The following is a 15,715-nucleotide window of genomic DNA, read 5'->3' on the forward strand; positions in this document are numbered from 1 at the left end:
TGAACCCAGGCACATTTGTCAGTTTGCCAGATGGAGAAGTGTGATTTTCTACGGTGTGATTTCTTGATTTTATACACCTTTGGCCATGGAAGTGAGTGGAACACCTGAATTGAATTATTTGAATGAATCGGTGAGGAAATATGCATAAGTGTGCTGAAGGTTTTACAATAACCTTTGATTAGACAAGGTCCAGGCCTATTAACCTCTTGCTAGTGATCATGATTGCATACTACTCTATGCAGAGGTATATAATGCTCAAGCCTACAGTGATCTGGAAACTGCTGGAAGCACCAGTGTGATCGTCCACAGTGAAACCAGTTTTAGATCACCATGGACAAACAAAGTGATGAATTAGAAAGAAGTCCCTATCCAGTCGTTAAGTGATGACGTGACGAATCCTACTTCCGGGCCTAAAGTAGTCTGCGTTTAATATGGCTTTTGTGTTAACATGTTTAATGTTTTGTATTTTCTTCTATTTAATCTCAAAAAGCTCCTAAAACAGTCAGTGATCACTGTTGACCTCCCTCGTCTTTTATTACCGCTAATCATTTATTTAAGCTCAGTTTTTAAAACCTTAGGATGTAACTACAGCCCAGCCCATGGAGCAGTATATGAATGACTAACCTCGTATTGTGGATGGATTATCTCAGTTGTTCTCCTGGCTGAAGTTTGGTCCTTTTACAGCATCCTGCCATGTGATTACATTTGTTCCTGACCACCAAGAACACTCACATTAACTTTTATTGAGTGGAAAAAAAGTTAGCTTGTTTATATTATGCTAACATAGCTGTGTCGCTAGCGGTCACGTAACACATCATTATATACCAGCTAGCCCAACTTCAGTAACCCTACAAACGTCACTGCTGTTTAGTTTTCTGTCCTTATTTATGTTGGAAGTGATAACAGAGCTGTACGTTTTAATTTGTTTCCAAAACCCCGCAGTCAGGACATGCTATATTGTATTTAGATAGAAGCTAGCGAGCTAACTCCCTGCTAACTTCTAACTCCGTTAAATGTCATAAATTCCGTTTTCATGGATGCCTGGATGTTAAACTCAATTGTTATACCTGGTAGAGCAGAACGCTGATCATTTTATTAAAGATGAAAGACTTTAGACAGTTTTTCAACTCTCAGTAATGCCATAGTGATCGTTTGATATATGGACCGAAGCAGCGGAGTTTAGGCCCAGACACGGCTAGTGACGTCAGACTTAATGACCGGATTACAAAACAGATGAAAACTTGGACATTTGGGTGTTCCAGCAGGACAGTGATCCCAAACACACTTCAGAACTGGTTTTGGATAAAGTAGGCGAACATGTAACTGGACACAAAGCTCCAACCTCAACCCTCTTGAAAATTTGTGGACTGTTCTTAAAAGCCATATCTGTGCCAGGAAACCAACCAATTTGAATGAATTATAACATGAAGAGTGATCAAGTATTTAGACAGAGTCATGCCAAAAGGTTGGTAGGGACATTTAACCAAACATTAGTAGGCATGTGCAAGCCTATATGTATACTTTTGACCCTGTGTGAATTAGAGAAAATCCAAAAATAAGTTCAAACTTGAGCACCCAGTTCTTGTCGTTGCTGATGTATAGTGTACAATCATTTCACCCAATGTTACATCTACTATGAATTTCAGGAATTTGAGCAAAGTGTCAAAGAGCAAAACTGTACATTTGGTCTTCAACAGCACTGACTTCCTGCCTTTAGCCTTGACTATGTCAGTCTCTTATATACAGTATGTGGTAAAACCTTGTCTTTCATACATAGTTCACAGTATAGATGACTATACACAACAACAGATGTACATCCACTACATTCAAATTCATCTTAAACGTCTACATGCTAGTCTATTTGATTGCTTGACCTTGAACTTCTGTTCAGAGCATGGCTACTATTAGAGTAGTATATGCCAATATTTATAATCAAGGAAATGCATCAAAGCATCACAGCATCTTCATTTTACACAGCCAAAACAGCACATTGTCTTCCTGCTTTGTTTTTCTTTCCTGTAGTGCTGCTAGACACAGGATGGATCCTGTTGTCTCTGACACTCAATGACTATACCAGAGATTAGCATATGAATCTATGCAATCTATGGACTTTAGGTTCTGTTATCAGAAACTTTAAAATGACGGAGAAATAAGTGGACAGTTTCTGTGCTTTATACAACATTTAGTTTACATAGTGTGTTTTTGTTTTGTTTAGTTTTTTTGAGTTTGACAACTGTGAAAGAAATTTTTTAAAATCCATCATTTAACCAGCCAATGGAAAATTAAAAGCACAATTGTTTTGTGGTGTCCTCACTTTCACCCTTGCTGATGTTTTCCAGTACTGCTGACGCCTGCTGTGATTAAAGCCCCACAGGTTTTCATGAACACCCCATTTATTCTACTCACTACAGCATTTGTTCTATTCAGAGATAAATTAGAATCCAAGCCAAAGAAATAAAATAAACTCAGCATAAGCAATAGATTATATGCACTACTGTTCATATATATATATTCCTATGACAAAACTGCTACAGTAATTTGCTGTTATTAAAATTTTCAACATTTCAGGAACTTCAAGGAAACAAAAAGCATTTTGGTGCAGTGTATTTTAAAAATGCTAATGCCGTACCATCTCTGTGTTTGTGTTAAATCTCTCTCCAGGACATGAATGACTTTTCTCCAGTATTCAGCCAGTCAGTGTACCGAGGCATGGTTGCCCCTAATGCTGTCAAGGGAACCATCGTAACCACAGTGATGGCCAATGACTCTGACCCTGCGGTGAGCATTATCAGATGCAGCTATTCAATCAAACTGTTTCACAGCCTGCTCCTCAAATTGTGTACTGGAATGATGCAAGATAATGGTGCTTGTCTTCAGTCAGTGTGTGTGTAGGTGTGTTTTTAACACATTTTCACTTCTTTCTCTAGTGGAGTATTTATTTTTTTTTATACCTCAGTGTGTCACAAGGTGAAATCTCAAGAGAACATTTAATGCTGAGCATCCTTGTTATGTAGACTGCTTTATTCTGGTTGTTGTAAAACGAGGTTTAGCTGTTTTATGTGAGTCTGATTTATGTAACTGTAGGTTAATAAGGTGATAACATGCTCATACAGAATTCTCATAATCGGCAGTATGTGAGAATACCTCACGAGGCTTCATTGAATCATGCAGCGACACTGGGAAAATCACTTTTTTAAAAATATTAGAAAGAAAAATAAACCAGCTGATGCGTTTAATTCACAAAACAGGTGTTTATGAAAAAGCACTGGGAGTGCTTTTATTTTGCATTACTGCTCAAGATGCCATGAGCTTATTTTTCCTTCCTCCTTCTTCATGCAGGATCTTCTACACCAGCAATGTTCTCACATAAGCCTCTTTAAAGCACCGCTTTCCTTTCACTGTTTCGCATGCTGCTTCCTGTGTCAGCTGAATTGCTTCATACTTTAGATTTAAGCATGAGAAATTCTCTTGGGTCAAAAACAACATTATAAAGTCCAGGCTATATGCTATAAAGGACCTCCCCGGTGCTCAACAAAGGTACTAAATAGCACCTTGTTTGAGCGCTGGAGCCTATAATATTCATATATCTCTGTGTAATTTCCATTTATACCCTCCAGATCTAAAGTATCCCTCGAAAGTACAAATACTTTCAAGAATTTATCAGCATCGGGTTTTGCTGACTCACTCTGAGCTGTTGTGCAAGAAAGTGTTACATCAATGTAGACAGTTGCTGAAATACTGCTCGCAACAGCAGTGCTTCTGCAAAAGTGAACTCAGATTAGACCGTTTGATGGCTGGATTGAAAAATGGCTGTTTACATAATTAAAAATATCTATTTTGTCTGTCTGGAGTTTCTCTTTAACTTCCCCCGTTGCCCTTACTCTTTCAGCGTTTCAGTGTGAAAATATGACCTTAGCGGACTTGTCATTGTTGTTTTTTCGCTGGTGGATTTACAGCCTTAAGGGAGATAAAGTGAATAAAGTGTGTATGACAAGCAAGACATGTAGCAAGAACCTTTCGTCCCCTGAGAATAAACAGAGGGCAGATATACTGTATGACTTTTAGCCAAAGGACCAACTTTTGTTGCTGTAATTGTTGTTCCTTTCTGAAAATAAACTAGCAAAAGCACCAGTTTTATCACATTGTCAGCACGTATTTTTAAAGTTCAAGGAAAGCTTTAAACGCAGAGGTCTAATTTGTTGGTGTGTTTATTTTTCCTCCTCAGAATGGCACAGCTCATTAAAGAATACGGAGTATTTTCTTAAAATATGTGGATATTACAATGTAAATGTATGTATTTCCTGACATTTTGTGTCAAATCAGTCATAGTAACTTATGGCTGCTCATTATCAGCAACAGTTAAGAGGTTAATTCACGACCATTTGAACCGCATTTATTTAAAGTAATGATATGTCTTATAACGCTCACAATTATTTCTATATAGAGACTTAACATTTGGATCCCTGCTAATTGCTTTAGATATTAAATACTGCAAAACTCATTACATAGCCATCACCACACTATTTAATTACAGTTCAGAAGATATTAGAAAGAAAGAAACGGTTTTCCAGAAACCATGCATGAGGCATTTCATCCTATAGTTTTTTGTTTAATCAACTTCAAGTTTTTTATTTTTTATTTTAATGTTTAAAATGGATATTATTCTGTTGTCATCATAGGGTACTCCAGCAGGTTTAGTACGTTATAAGGTGGACCAGGAGGCGTATCCATACTCAGCCAGTATATTTGGCGTAGAAGAACAGACCGGACGTGTGGTTACCAGAGTGAACCTGAACGAGGAGCCGAACATGAAGTTCAGCGTAAGTGTGCACAAACGTCTTTTTTAAAAATCAATTTTTCTTTCTTTTTTTTTTTTGGTAAAACACAATGAAGATGACTCAACTTTGCACTTGAGTCATCTTCATTGTTTTATTTAAAATCGACTGTGGTGTATAGAGGCAAAACTACAAATATTGCATCTTCATCTTCAAATTATGGATGTAACTGTACTGAACTGCTGCTACATCAAACCCATCATTACAAGTCTTTTGCAGTATTTTTTGTTAAAACCCTGAAACCAGGTTTTACATTTGTGAAGTCACGGCCCACTCGGTCTTATTCAATAATGCCTATATTTCATTAAATGTAGCCATTGCGTAGTGAGTGTTTAATTGCATCATCTTACATAACAGCGGTTGTTATTTAGATAACATTTATCCTGGTGACCTTCTTTTGGCTTTATCGTCTGGATTCTGGTATTCAGTAGGTGGGGGCGTGGAACGACATCATACAAAATAAGTCAGAATGATTAGATTACTAATTCCAGATTTGATTTGCTTACATGTAATTCTTATGAACAGGGAACTCTGAACAATTCCCTATCCACTCTACAAAATATATTGCAGCAGCTTATTAGTTTCAAATCTACCTTCTCCCAGCTGTATTCCTCAATGGGCCTTGCTAATTTCATCTTTTCATTGGGCTTTAATTAACACAACAAGGATTCAGCATCCTCTGAAGATCTCGCTCAAGGGACTAATTCTACCTTGTTTGCTCCAATAACTCAAACAAAATGAACTAGTCCAAAACTGAGTACAAGATTTGGCTTATGACTGAGATAAACCTTGTCTAATGTTCTCGTACACAGTAAAGACACAGTAAAGACGGTTTAAATGATGTGCAGCTAATTACTACCCAACTCGCTCGCCTAAAGACACCACAGCATTAAAAAAAATGAATTTGGTGGGCAATTCAGCGTGCGTAAGCAATTGTGCAAAGAAACCAATTGAAATCCTCAGTCGGAAGGAAAAAATAGTTGTGATGAGAATCAGCAAGCCACTTAACTATCACATGTCGCAAGTTCCCAACTGCTAAAGAGTTATTTATGCGTGTAGCTGTTTCCTATTTAAAACACTAGTTACTGTATGAATATAAAACAGGATGCATGAGCTGTAGCGTTCACCTGACTAAAGGAGATGAAGGAAACACAATATTTCAGTGTGTTGATATTTAAGGTTGGCCCTCATTAGGAATCCTTTGGGCCTGGTTAACAGCAGTTAGCCCCCCAATTAAATGAAGAATAAAAGCCGAGGCAGGAAAAGTCAAGCACACCAGTGGGACACACACCCTCTCTGTTCTTCAAATCCCATCTGAATCATGTGCAGGAAGAGAAAAGTACAATTTATTCTGGTTTATTGCGGGGCTGTCACGCATTGGCTACATCCCATTTAGCGAGCGTAAATGAGAGCGGCGGCGGCATCAGACAGCCATCTCGCAGGGGCGTGGGTATCAATGGCGTGGTGATGTTCTGGCTTTGTCTATATTTGTTTGACAGCTGGTGGTGGTGGCATACGATCATGGTGAGCCTGTAATGAAGAATACAACTCTGGTAGAGATCACAGTCCTTCAGCCCTCTGTTATCCCTGTCTTCACCCGTGAAGAATACAGGTATGTGCACATACATACACATTACCATTGTTTAAATTAAACGTCAGCCTTTTTTTCTTACAATACAGTATGATGACATCAGGCTGGTAAATGGCGTCACTAGTATGTGACACCAATACCAAAACAATGGATTAGTATAGCTTTTGTCAGACTTGAGGACCGCAATGTTGCTTTTGTGCAGCCATTTCCCTTGTTGCCAGGTTTCAAAAAAAACATTTTTGTTTTGATTTTCATGAGAGCTGATCACATGAGTCATGACGTCTGTTCTCGTCACATTTTCGGATCGCATCACTGGGAATCCCAGACGAGTAGAAAAAAGTATCTGGTACCAGGTACTATCACCTAATGTAAAACTCTAAAAACCGAGTCGAGTCAAGCAGAGCCGACCCAAGTAAGTACTAGTGTTGTTTTTTATTAGTGGAATTGTTGCAAAGCAATAATCGCAATATATTTACTCAATATGGCTGCATGTATTTTTTTTTAACTCAGCTTTGACCTTGAGTGCTAACAATGAAGGTTCAAAATCAGCTCCTTAGCCAACCTTTAGGTATTCATATTCCCCAAAGTCTAGCATTGAGCTCACTGCACCACCCCTCCTCTGCAGCTGAGCCACACCTCCACCACATCTACCATCACACAAAATTTGAAAATGATATCTTGAATACTGCGGACGCTAGACTACTAACAAAAACAGACAGATAGACAAACAAACAGAACCAATTACATACTCCCTCCCTCCAGGAAGAGAATTATTGCAAAGGTTGTATTCCTGTGGAGCAAGAGGCAGGCACACATCTCAGTTTCTCACAGTTAGCTGAATAAAAACATAAGAAATGCTGGATGGCACTCTGTTGTGCCTCCCAAGTAAGATGAACAATTTGTTTCTTGTTTGGCAAATTAATGAAGTGAATTAATTTAACGGGTGATTAGAATATAGGAAAGAAAAACTATAAGGTGGAGAACTGAATTAATTTTCCCTGACAGATTAAAATCCAAAGTGCTTAGTAAGGTTCAGCCACATTTCAGCATGGACCTCTATCCATCCATCCATCCATCCATCCATCCATGAATGATATATTCCTGAAAAATAATATTGTAGAGCATCAGGAAGCTTTTCTGGTGACTGTTTTCTCAACTCAGATGTTCTGCCACATAATAACACAGAAGGTGCTAAATCTGAACAGCATGATTGATGTTTGCTGCTATAATTCAGTTTTGATTAGAAGTGAAGTGATGTGCTTCACTGTGCTGAAATTCTTCACAATAACTTGAACAAATTTGGCAAAATTTATCTTGCCAAAACAAATATGCATATCGGCATCAACATATAAAGGTGAGCTTTCCGCACTTGTATTTCTATGAATTCTGCAAAAGCTGCTTACACTCACCTGTTTTGCAACAACACTAAGCCACACACTATAATTAACTACCACAGAGCATGCCTGTTTCATCTTTGAGGAGCAGTGTTATGTGTTTGATAACAGTAATTTTGTCATCAGCTAAAGGACAAAACTCATCCACAAGAGTCTGTAAAAGAATCAACCTTACACCGTTTTTAAATTACATTGTGTCAAAATATTGACTCATATTCAAGTCATAAAGCAACAGTATGTAATTTTGTCTCAATAAAGTGTGTAATCCATCTCCTTTGATTATAGAGCTACATACTCTAACTGGCCACTTTATTAAGTGCACCTGTTTAGCTGCTCATTAACACAACTATTTACTCAGCCAATCAAATGCAAGTTCATTGCATTTAAATGACCTCCACAGTCACCAGATGTCAATCCTGTGTCGAGCAGGAGTAGAGCACCTTTGGGATGCGGTGGAGCAGGTGGACATTCACATGATGAATATCCACAGACTGCGTGTTGATGTCAGTTCAGCATGGACCAAAATCTCTGAGGAATGTTTCCAACTTTGTTGAACGTATGCCACAAGGAATTAAGGTAGTCAGAGGTCCAACCCCTGTACCTGCAAGTTCTACCTAATAAAGTGTGAGTTTAAATGTCTCTGCACAGGAGATTTAAAAGAAGCAAAGAGTAAATATATTTTTTAAGACAGCAATTTTTCATTCACTCTGTCAAGCGAAACCCAAGAGAACCCGGCCGATCAATGCCCTTACCTCATCAGCAGACACAAATACACACTCATTCTCAAGTTGTCACCACAACTCTTTCAGTCGGTGCTCGTTTTGTGAGGTCATGGTGTCACCTCAGGTTTTCTTTTCCGCAATTGGCTGTGGTATTGTCCCATAATGTCTACCTATTATCCTTTTTTTTCCTCTATTTTGATCTGTCATTCTTTCTAACTATTCCTCATAAAAATTGTTCTCCGTTATCCTGGTTTTTATCAGCCCCGTTCTGGCTGTTATGCTGGCTGTCAGACACAATATCGAAGACATCAGACTGGAAAAGTGAAAATTGCAGGAGAAGATGCTTTTAAACATCATATTTTTCTAAGTGTTTCAAATATTTTCACGTCGCTGGACTTTCTGTTAACGCTTGGCAGTGCGAAGGAGAGTAATACTTCGTATTATTCTTTTATTCACTCTTGCAGATTTTCTTTTCATTTTAGTTTCTTCGTCTGCCTTCATCATATCTCAAAGCGATCCATATTTTTCTATGCAGAATATGTGTAGGCAGTTGCAGCGATACAACTCACTTTTCAAGTGGCTGACAATACCAGCTGTGTCTGACACCTCAATATTCAGCACTTGAAAAAAAAAATCAAACCTTTGATACTGATTTTGTAAAAGTATATCTATATTGACATTAAAACTCACTTCAAAGCCCTTATCTCTCTTTATTCAAACACCGGCTACCGCGAGTTTGCGGCTAAATGTTTCAGAACATTGTAATTGCAACATTAACGTGTCAAATCCAACACACGTCTTACTTGTACAGATCACATTTCAAGACGTCAAGGTTTGTCTTTCACGCAGAGTAAAGCTCTTGTCTATTTTTAGGGGAAAGGGTTGGAGGCAAGAGAGAGAGATGTCATATAATACTGCATTTATGAATATGTAACATAGCTTCCAGCTAAAAGAGCGTGCACGTGTCTGTGTGAGCGTGCACTTTTTAGTATTTTTCTGTATTTGTTAATCATCACACAGTTCACAGTATTTGCATGCATCCACACATTGTTGTTCGTGCACATTAAAGTCCCTTCTTGCGCGTCTGTCTTTGAATGTGTCTGTGCATGTTTACTATGTACAGTATTTCAATGTGTTTGTGTGTAAAAGACAGCATTGTGTGTGTGCGTGCGTGTGTGTTGTTGCAATTCCTTGTCGTATTCACACAGTGTACACTGTACCAGCTTTGAATTAATTATCCCAGCTTTATAGAATAAAAGCTTACCATTGTACCAGTGTGATTTTGAGAGCTAGCTAATGCAGCTTAATGATTTCGCATGGTTTCAGCAGACCGGCTTCCAGCCATGGCCGAGTCTGAATTAGTACTAGAAAAATTTGCATTTCCTGCGAAAATGCAGTGTGGATGCTTAAAGCTGAAGCTGTATGGAAAAACTAGCTGAAAAAGCTGAAAAGTTGCAGAAATTGTAAAAACTTTGCTTAAAGCATCCACACAAATATTGATTCCTGTAATGAAAAAGAGAGTAGCGCTGTTAAAAGTGACTTGTTGAAATTTCCTCTTTTCCCCCCAACATGGAGTATTTGTTTGATTTGGTCCAGTTGTCTTTCATTTGAGACTTGTAGAAAACCCTGTGCATCAATTTACATTCTTATACTGTAGGGGATCATAAAATTTGACTTGTAGTATCAGTGCACTGAACATGCATTAAGGAGCTTTCAGTGAATTTCCTGTTTTTGGTGTGCAGTCCTGTTTAGGCTTAATAAATACAAGACAAAAAATATAAAAGAATCAGTTTAATGGCATCGGTTTATGTGACACAACATCCGAAAACAATGTTAAAGTCCAAAACTGTTATTTATGGTGTACTTGCTTCCTAAAATGTAAAAGTTCCATATTGATATGTAACTTGTCTATCTTTGTTTATTTTCTATCAGGGCTGTCAACGGTAACGCATTAACATGATTAAAATCTTTTACGCAATTAACCCATCTGGAGCGCAGAATGACTCAAAATCCATGAAATGTCTCTGTCAACGCAATTTGCGCAATTTGTTCAAAGTTTGTCCATTCTGCGCTCCAGATGGGTTAAATGCATTCAAAAAACATGCAAATAGAGAAATATTCACCTGCATCATGTTTGTACATTATTAAACTGATAAAAACTTATAAAAACTCCACTAGCTTTATAAGTAACCATCAGCCAAAAGAGCATTATTAGTATCATCACTGAGGGGGGGCATTGCTGTTACCAACAATGTGGCTTTGCCGAGCAGTTTTCACATCATAGCCAAGTGATTTGCTGGACAAAGATCTGGTGCAAAATAGTGTGTTTATGCACCAGAAAATATTCCATAAATTACATTTTTGAGATGTTGTTTGAAGAGGTGTGCCACTTTAATTGATTTCACACAGCCTGACAAATTTCCTTTGGAGTTGGGGCTGTATTTGCAGACAACGAAGTTAAGACAACAAACACAGGAAATAGTGGAGTGTCCTCTTGTTCTTGATTCTGTCATTACTTGCTTGTTTATGTGCACAATTGAGATTTGTTTGTCTTTCTGTGTCTTTGCCCAGCTGTTCCTGTGCTGGGTCACATATGTGCAAAAAATGTATGGTAAAAATGCAGCTGTAAAAGCCTCGGTAATATATGTCTCAGTTCAGTTCTCAGCAAACTGCTTCAAGGGCCATGTAGGTTGGTTAAATCCATACTGGGTGAGCAATACGGGACTTGTAGCCCACAGTTTCACCCCCAGGAGTATGTATATGTATATGTGTACTGAAAAGGTCAGAACTTAAACCTTTTATACTCTCAATAAGCTAGAACCATAAATAACGCTGGGCTTCTCGTTTGGAACTGTTCAAAACAAATATTCAGAAGAGTTCAAAATGCTTACACATAATGCAGTTTTTCAGCATAGCTAACCAAAGATATGTAGTTTTCATTGAAATGATGTCTTCTTATTTAATAACATCAGAAACTAGAGTTGAATTTTCACTGTATTTTGAAAAAGTGAATTATGAAAAAAAATGAAAACAATGTCTTCATTGTTTTTCTGGATGACACAAGGTTTCTCTGAAGGGGTGTATTAAAAATACAGCTGCAGATCCACACTTGCTCGCAGTATATTAAGACCAAAAACAAGTAAAGCTTTGGCACTGTCTGCTGATTCTTCCTCCTTCATCTAATAAAACCTTTAATGAGCCAAAGAGGAAGTTTGTTAAATCGTTGTAGCCACTGAGTGTAGAATTGCGAGGAGAAATTCTCCCCTTCCCCTCTTTTTCTGGACGTAGTGCCAACCTTGCACCTGCAGAATTAGTATGCAGTCGGTATCATGTACACATGAATAGTTATCAGCACCCAGTGGCAATTATCAGCATGAGGCTACGTGAACAGAAAGAAAATATTAGCTTTTCAAAGATTATTAAAAGCCCTCCACTCATCTGCTTGTATATGTGTGTGCAGTCATGTGTGTGTCCATGCACGCAATTGTGCATCTGTAGGTTCAGCCCCCCCACCCCCACCTCCATGCCATCTAAATGCCTCATAGCTCGCTTGCTAACGAATCCAATTAGAAAGTAGGGAGACACATCTGAGAGCTTAAATGCCTCTAAACATCAAAGCTTAGTTTTTAATTTTTAAAAAATTGATCAAAATGGCTGCATGTTGCTTTATCTTATACGGAAAAAATGTACTTTGAACCGACTTAAATGACTCTAATTTATTACAGCTAAATGTGTTAGTTTTACTCAGACTATTCAAATTTGACTGAAAGTGTAAATTTGTATTTAAAATAAGTCAAAAATATTTATCTTTCCAGAATCATAAATGTAGATTGAAACAAACTCAAAAGATAATTTATTCTAAAGACCTTAAATCAGGGGTCCCCGATCCCAGTCCACGAGGGCAGGTTTTAGGTGTGTCCTTGATCCACCACAGCTGATTTAAATGGATAAATTACCTTCTCAACATGTCTTGAAGTTCTCCAGAGGCCTGGTAATGAACTAATCATGTGATTTAGGTGTGTTGACCCAGGGTGGACTGGGATTGGGGACCTCTGCCTTAAATCTTTTTTTCACTTTGGTAAAACCTGATAGTTTGAGTGAGTTCCAAGTTAATTTGTTCTTTTAATAGTTAATTGAAGCACTCACATTTTTTTTACAAGGAAGTTCTTTCAACTTCTACTTTAGTCAGTGTAATAAAATACAATTTCTACTTGCACATAATGGAAAATTGGTTTCTTATTGTCTGATTCAAACATACTTAATAACACTTCATAAAAATCTATTTTTTTCCTTAAAATTCACAAACAAAAGCTTTGGTTTTGCAAAAAGATGATTTTTTTAAGGTAAAATCAAGATTTTGTCACAACGAACTTGCTGGAAATAAAGATAAATTCTCTTTTGAAGGACTGAATTTATTCAAACAAAGGCTCCCTTTTATGCACAAAAAATACAATAAAAACGACAAAATAAAGCACTGAACAGTTGCTAAAGAGAAAGGAAAAAAAAAACACTTCCCAACCCACACTCACCAAACCCATGAAATGAACATCTCACCTTTAAACCATGAGATTGGTCAGCCCGTTCTCACTCCCGAGGCGTAACATTCCGACGATTTGTCACGTTCCTGAGGAACGCCAAAGGTGACCTTCCGCGTTCTTATGCTATGCGCCGGGTTAATGGGTGAAATCCAGTAGATTGATGGTCCCGCAGTAATACACGTTCCAGCCATGTATTCCAGCCCTAACCCTAACTTTGTCCCTAACCTTAACCACCACTTTAATGACGTTAAATAGTGTTTTCCAAAGCGATTTAAGTAAAATGAACAAACGCGTAGATTGATTCCTAACGGTTCTCATGTTCCCTCGGTTTTTTTCCAATCTCGTCATTTAGGGAAGCATAATAGGTTGACAATTTGTCACCTAGCGTAAAATATTTGGGAATGAGAACGTGTTGGATTGGTAATGTAACAGCCATTAACATTAACAACATTTCTAACACTATGCAAACACAGCTACTTAAATAAAATGAATATGACAGATTTTTTCTCAAATTAAAGTCTCTTCCTTTCCAGTATAGTTTAATATAAATTCTTTATACTTCCCTGAAGTGTATCCGAATACATACTGTATAAGCTATCTATGCTCACACGTCTCTTTGGCTGATCCAGTGCTTAGAGCTTGACACTGAGACTACAGACTCAGACATTTTCTTTGGTTGTGTCTCCAGTTTTTGAACAGTTTGTCTCCAGAAAAGTTTTTGCAGTGCATTAAATGTTTACTTTTAATTTGAGGTATAGTGAAATAAACAGTTTCAAACCAGAAATCCCGATCAATTCAATTCAACTAAATGACACGGATGTTTCACTTTCTTCAGTGAACGTCTTTACAGTGATGGAGATGAGACACTAGACAATGGCAAGCAACTCAGTCAGGCTGTTTTTGTCAGCTTGTCAAAACAGATGCATAGGACGCTGCGTGTTCAAGAATCAAAGAGCTGTCTTGTTGAAGTTCTTGCAGACGCCATAGAGTTCAGCAACCTTCGGTAAATTGATCGAGTGTTACAGCATCATGACTAAAGCTTTAATCTTGCGGTCAGAAGAAGAGATTCTTTTTTCTGCTCCTCCTCGGTCCCTCTTCACATAATAGATGCAGCTGCAGAATACAGACAGTCGAGTTTTTTTATGCTTTTCTTTGTAGAGCTGACAATCTGAATGGAAATTAATCAAACTCTATTTCTGTATCTTTCATACAAGTTAAAATTTTCAGGACGGCATTTGTGGTTTTGCAAGTTGCTTCATGATTCATTGTCGAATGCAATGCTCAAAATAGGTATTCTCCTTTGGACTCGAGTTTAAATATTTATACAGCTTTTTCTCTTTGACCATTTCAAACAGCTCTTCTGCATGACAAATTAAGCACTGGGGTGTGCAATAGTTAAGCCTTAGAAATCATTAGGTTTACAAACATCGTCGGTCGTGCTAAATGTTTTATTGTTTACAGGGTTGTGCAACGGCGGACGAACAATGATGAAATTGTAACTCAGATTTTACAATAAACAAAGCAAACACAGTCTAATACTATAAAGTAGTGTGCGAAAGCTTTGAGCCACCTCACATTTCTTTCTATCTTTTGATTCCATGGAGCCAGACTTTCCTGCAAAGTTTTCTTGAGCAACAGTTCTTCAGGCTTTCCTAATGTTTTTCCAATTTTTTTCTTTGGACATTCGCTGTTTTTTTTTTGTTGTTGTTTTTAACCTTCCTTGTGTTCAGTCCAGTCCTTGTCCCTGACCAGAGGTAAAGGTTTTTATCTGTTAACACCAAAAAATGAAAATCCTTACCTACTCCTACATAATGTTCATTTCTCCCTCATCCGATTTTACTCCCTTAAAAACATCTTAAAGTGTTTTGTAAAAAATTTAGCTAAAATATACATATACGGTCCCAATCAAAAGTTTAAGACCACTTGAAAAATGGGAAAAAATCATATTTTGCGTGGTTGGATCTTAACAAGGTTCCAAGTAGAGCTTCAACATGCAACAAGAAGAAATGGATGTGTAGCCTGTTTCAGTTTAAGCGTTGTTTTCAATAAACTGCACGCTCATGAAAATGTTTCGTCTCACTCCCATTTCTTCTTGTTGCATGTTGAAGCTTTACTTGGAACCTTCCCAAAAAGTTGATTCTGTTCATCTGGACAGTGTTGGTCAAGTTACTTAAAAAAAGTAATGAGTAACTAATTACTGGTTACTTCTCCAAAAAAGTAATCCCGTTACTTTACTGATCACTTATTTTCACAAGTAATTAGTTACTTAGTTACTCTTTAAAAACATGAGATACACAACATGAATAGGTCATAAAGCAATAGATCTTTCAGCCCAATTCTACTTTTTCTGCATAACCATCATATAAAATGTAATCAAATAAAAAGTCTCTCTCTTTTTTTTTTTATTGAACTTTTACTTGCAAAGCAGGAAAACAGCAGTCACCAGCATATACATATACAGGACAAAGATGCAGCTACATGTATAGCAGGACCTGGGAGGTAGAAAGAATAACCCAACAGCAATAGTAATAGACAATGAAAAAGGTTTGTTGCCAGGCTACATCCTGTAAGCCCGATTTCAACCTATGAGCAGGAGGAGTGTCCAGAAGGGCCAATAAAGGGTCCCATGTGCGAT

General features: G+C 37.7%; 1 protein-coding gene across 1 annotated transcript in view; it reads left to right on the forward strand.

Moving 5' to 3' along the window:
- Window positions 1-15,715, forward strand: part of LOC146568505 (protocadherin-15-like) — a 235,777-nt gene that overhangs the window by 152,541 nt on the left and 67,521 nt on the right. Inside the window, exons 24-26 of the mRNA XM_085284578.1 lie at window positions 2,662-2,778; window positions 4,680-4,820; window positions 6,335-6,447. Coding sequence (XP_085140704.1) covers window positions 2,662-2,778; window positions 4,680-4,820; window positions 6,335-6,447 — 371 coding nt within the window. The remainder of the gene's footprint in view (window positions 1-2,661; window positions 2,779-4,679; window positions 4,821-6,334; window positions 6,448-15,715) is intronic.

This window comes from Mchenga conophoros, linkage group LG8, assembly GCF_057382185.1.
Source record: "Mchenga conophoros isolate Kocher_MC1m ecotype Shallow Benthic linkage group LG8, M_conophoros_male_GT1.1, whole genome shotgun sequence".
NCBI classification, from domain to species: Eukaryota; Metazoa; Chordata; class Actinopteri; order Cichliformes; family Cichlidae; genus Mchenga; species Mchenga conophoros.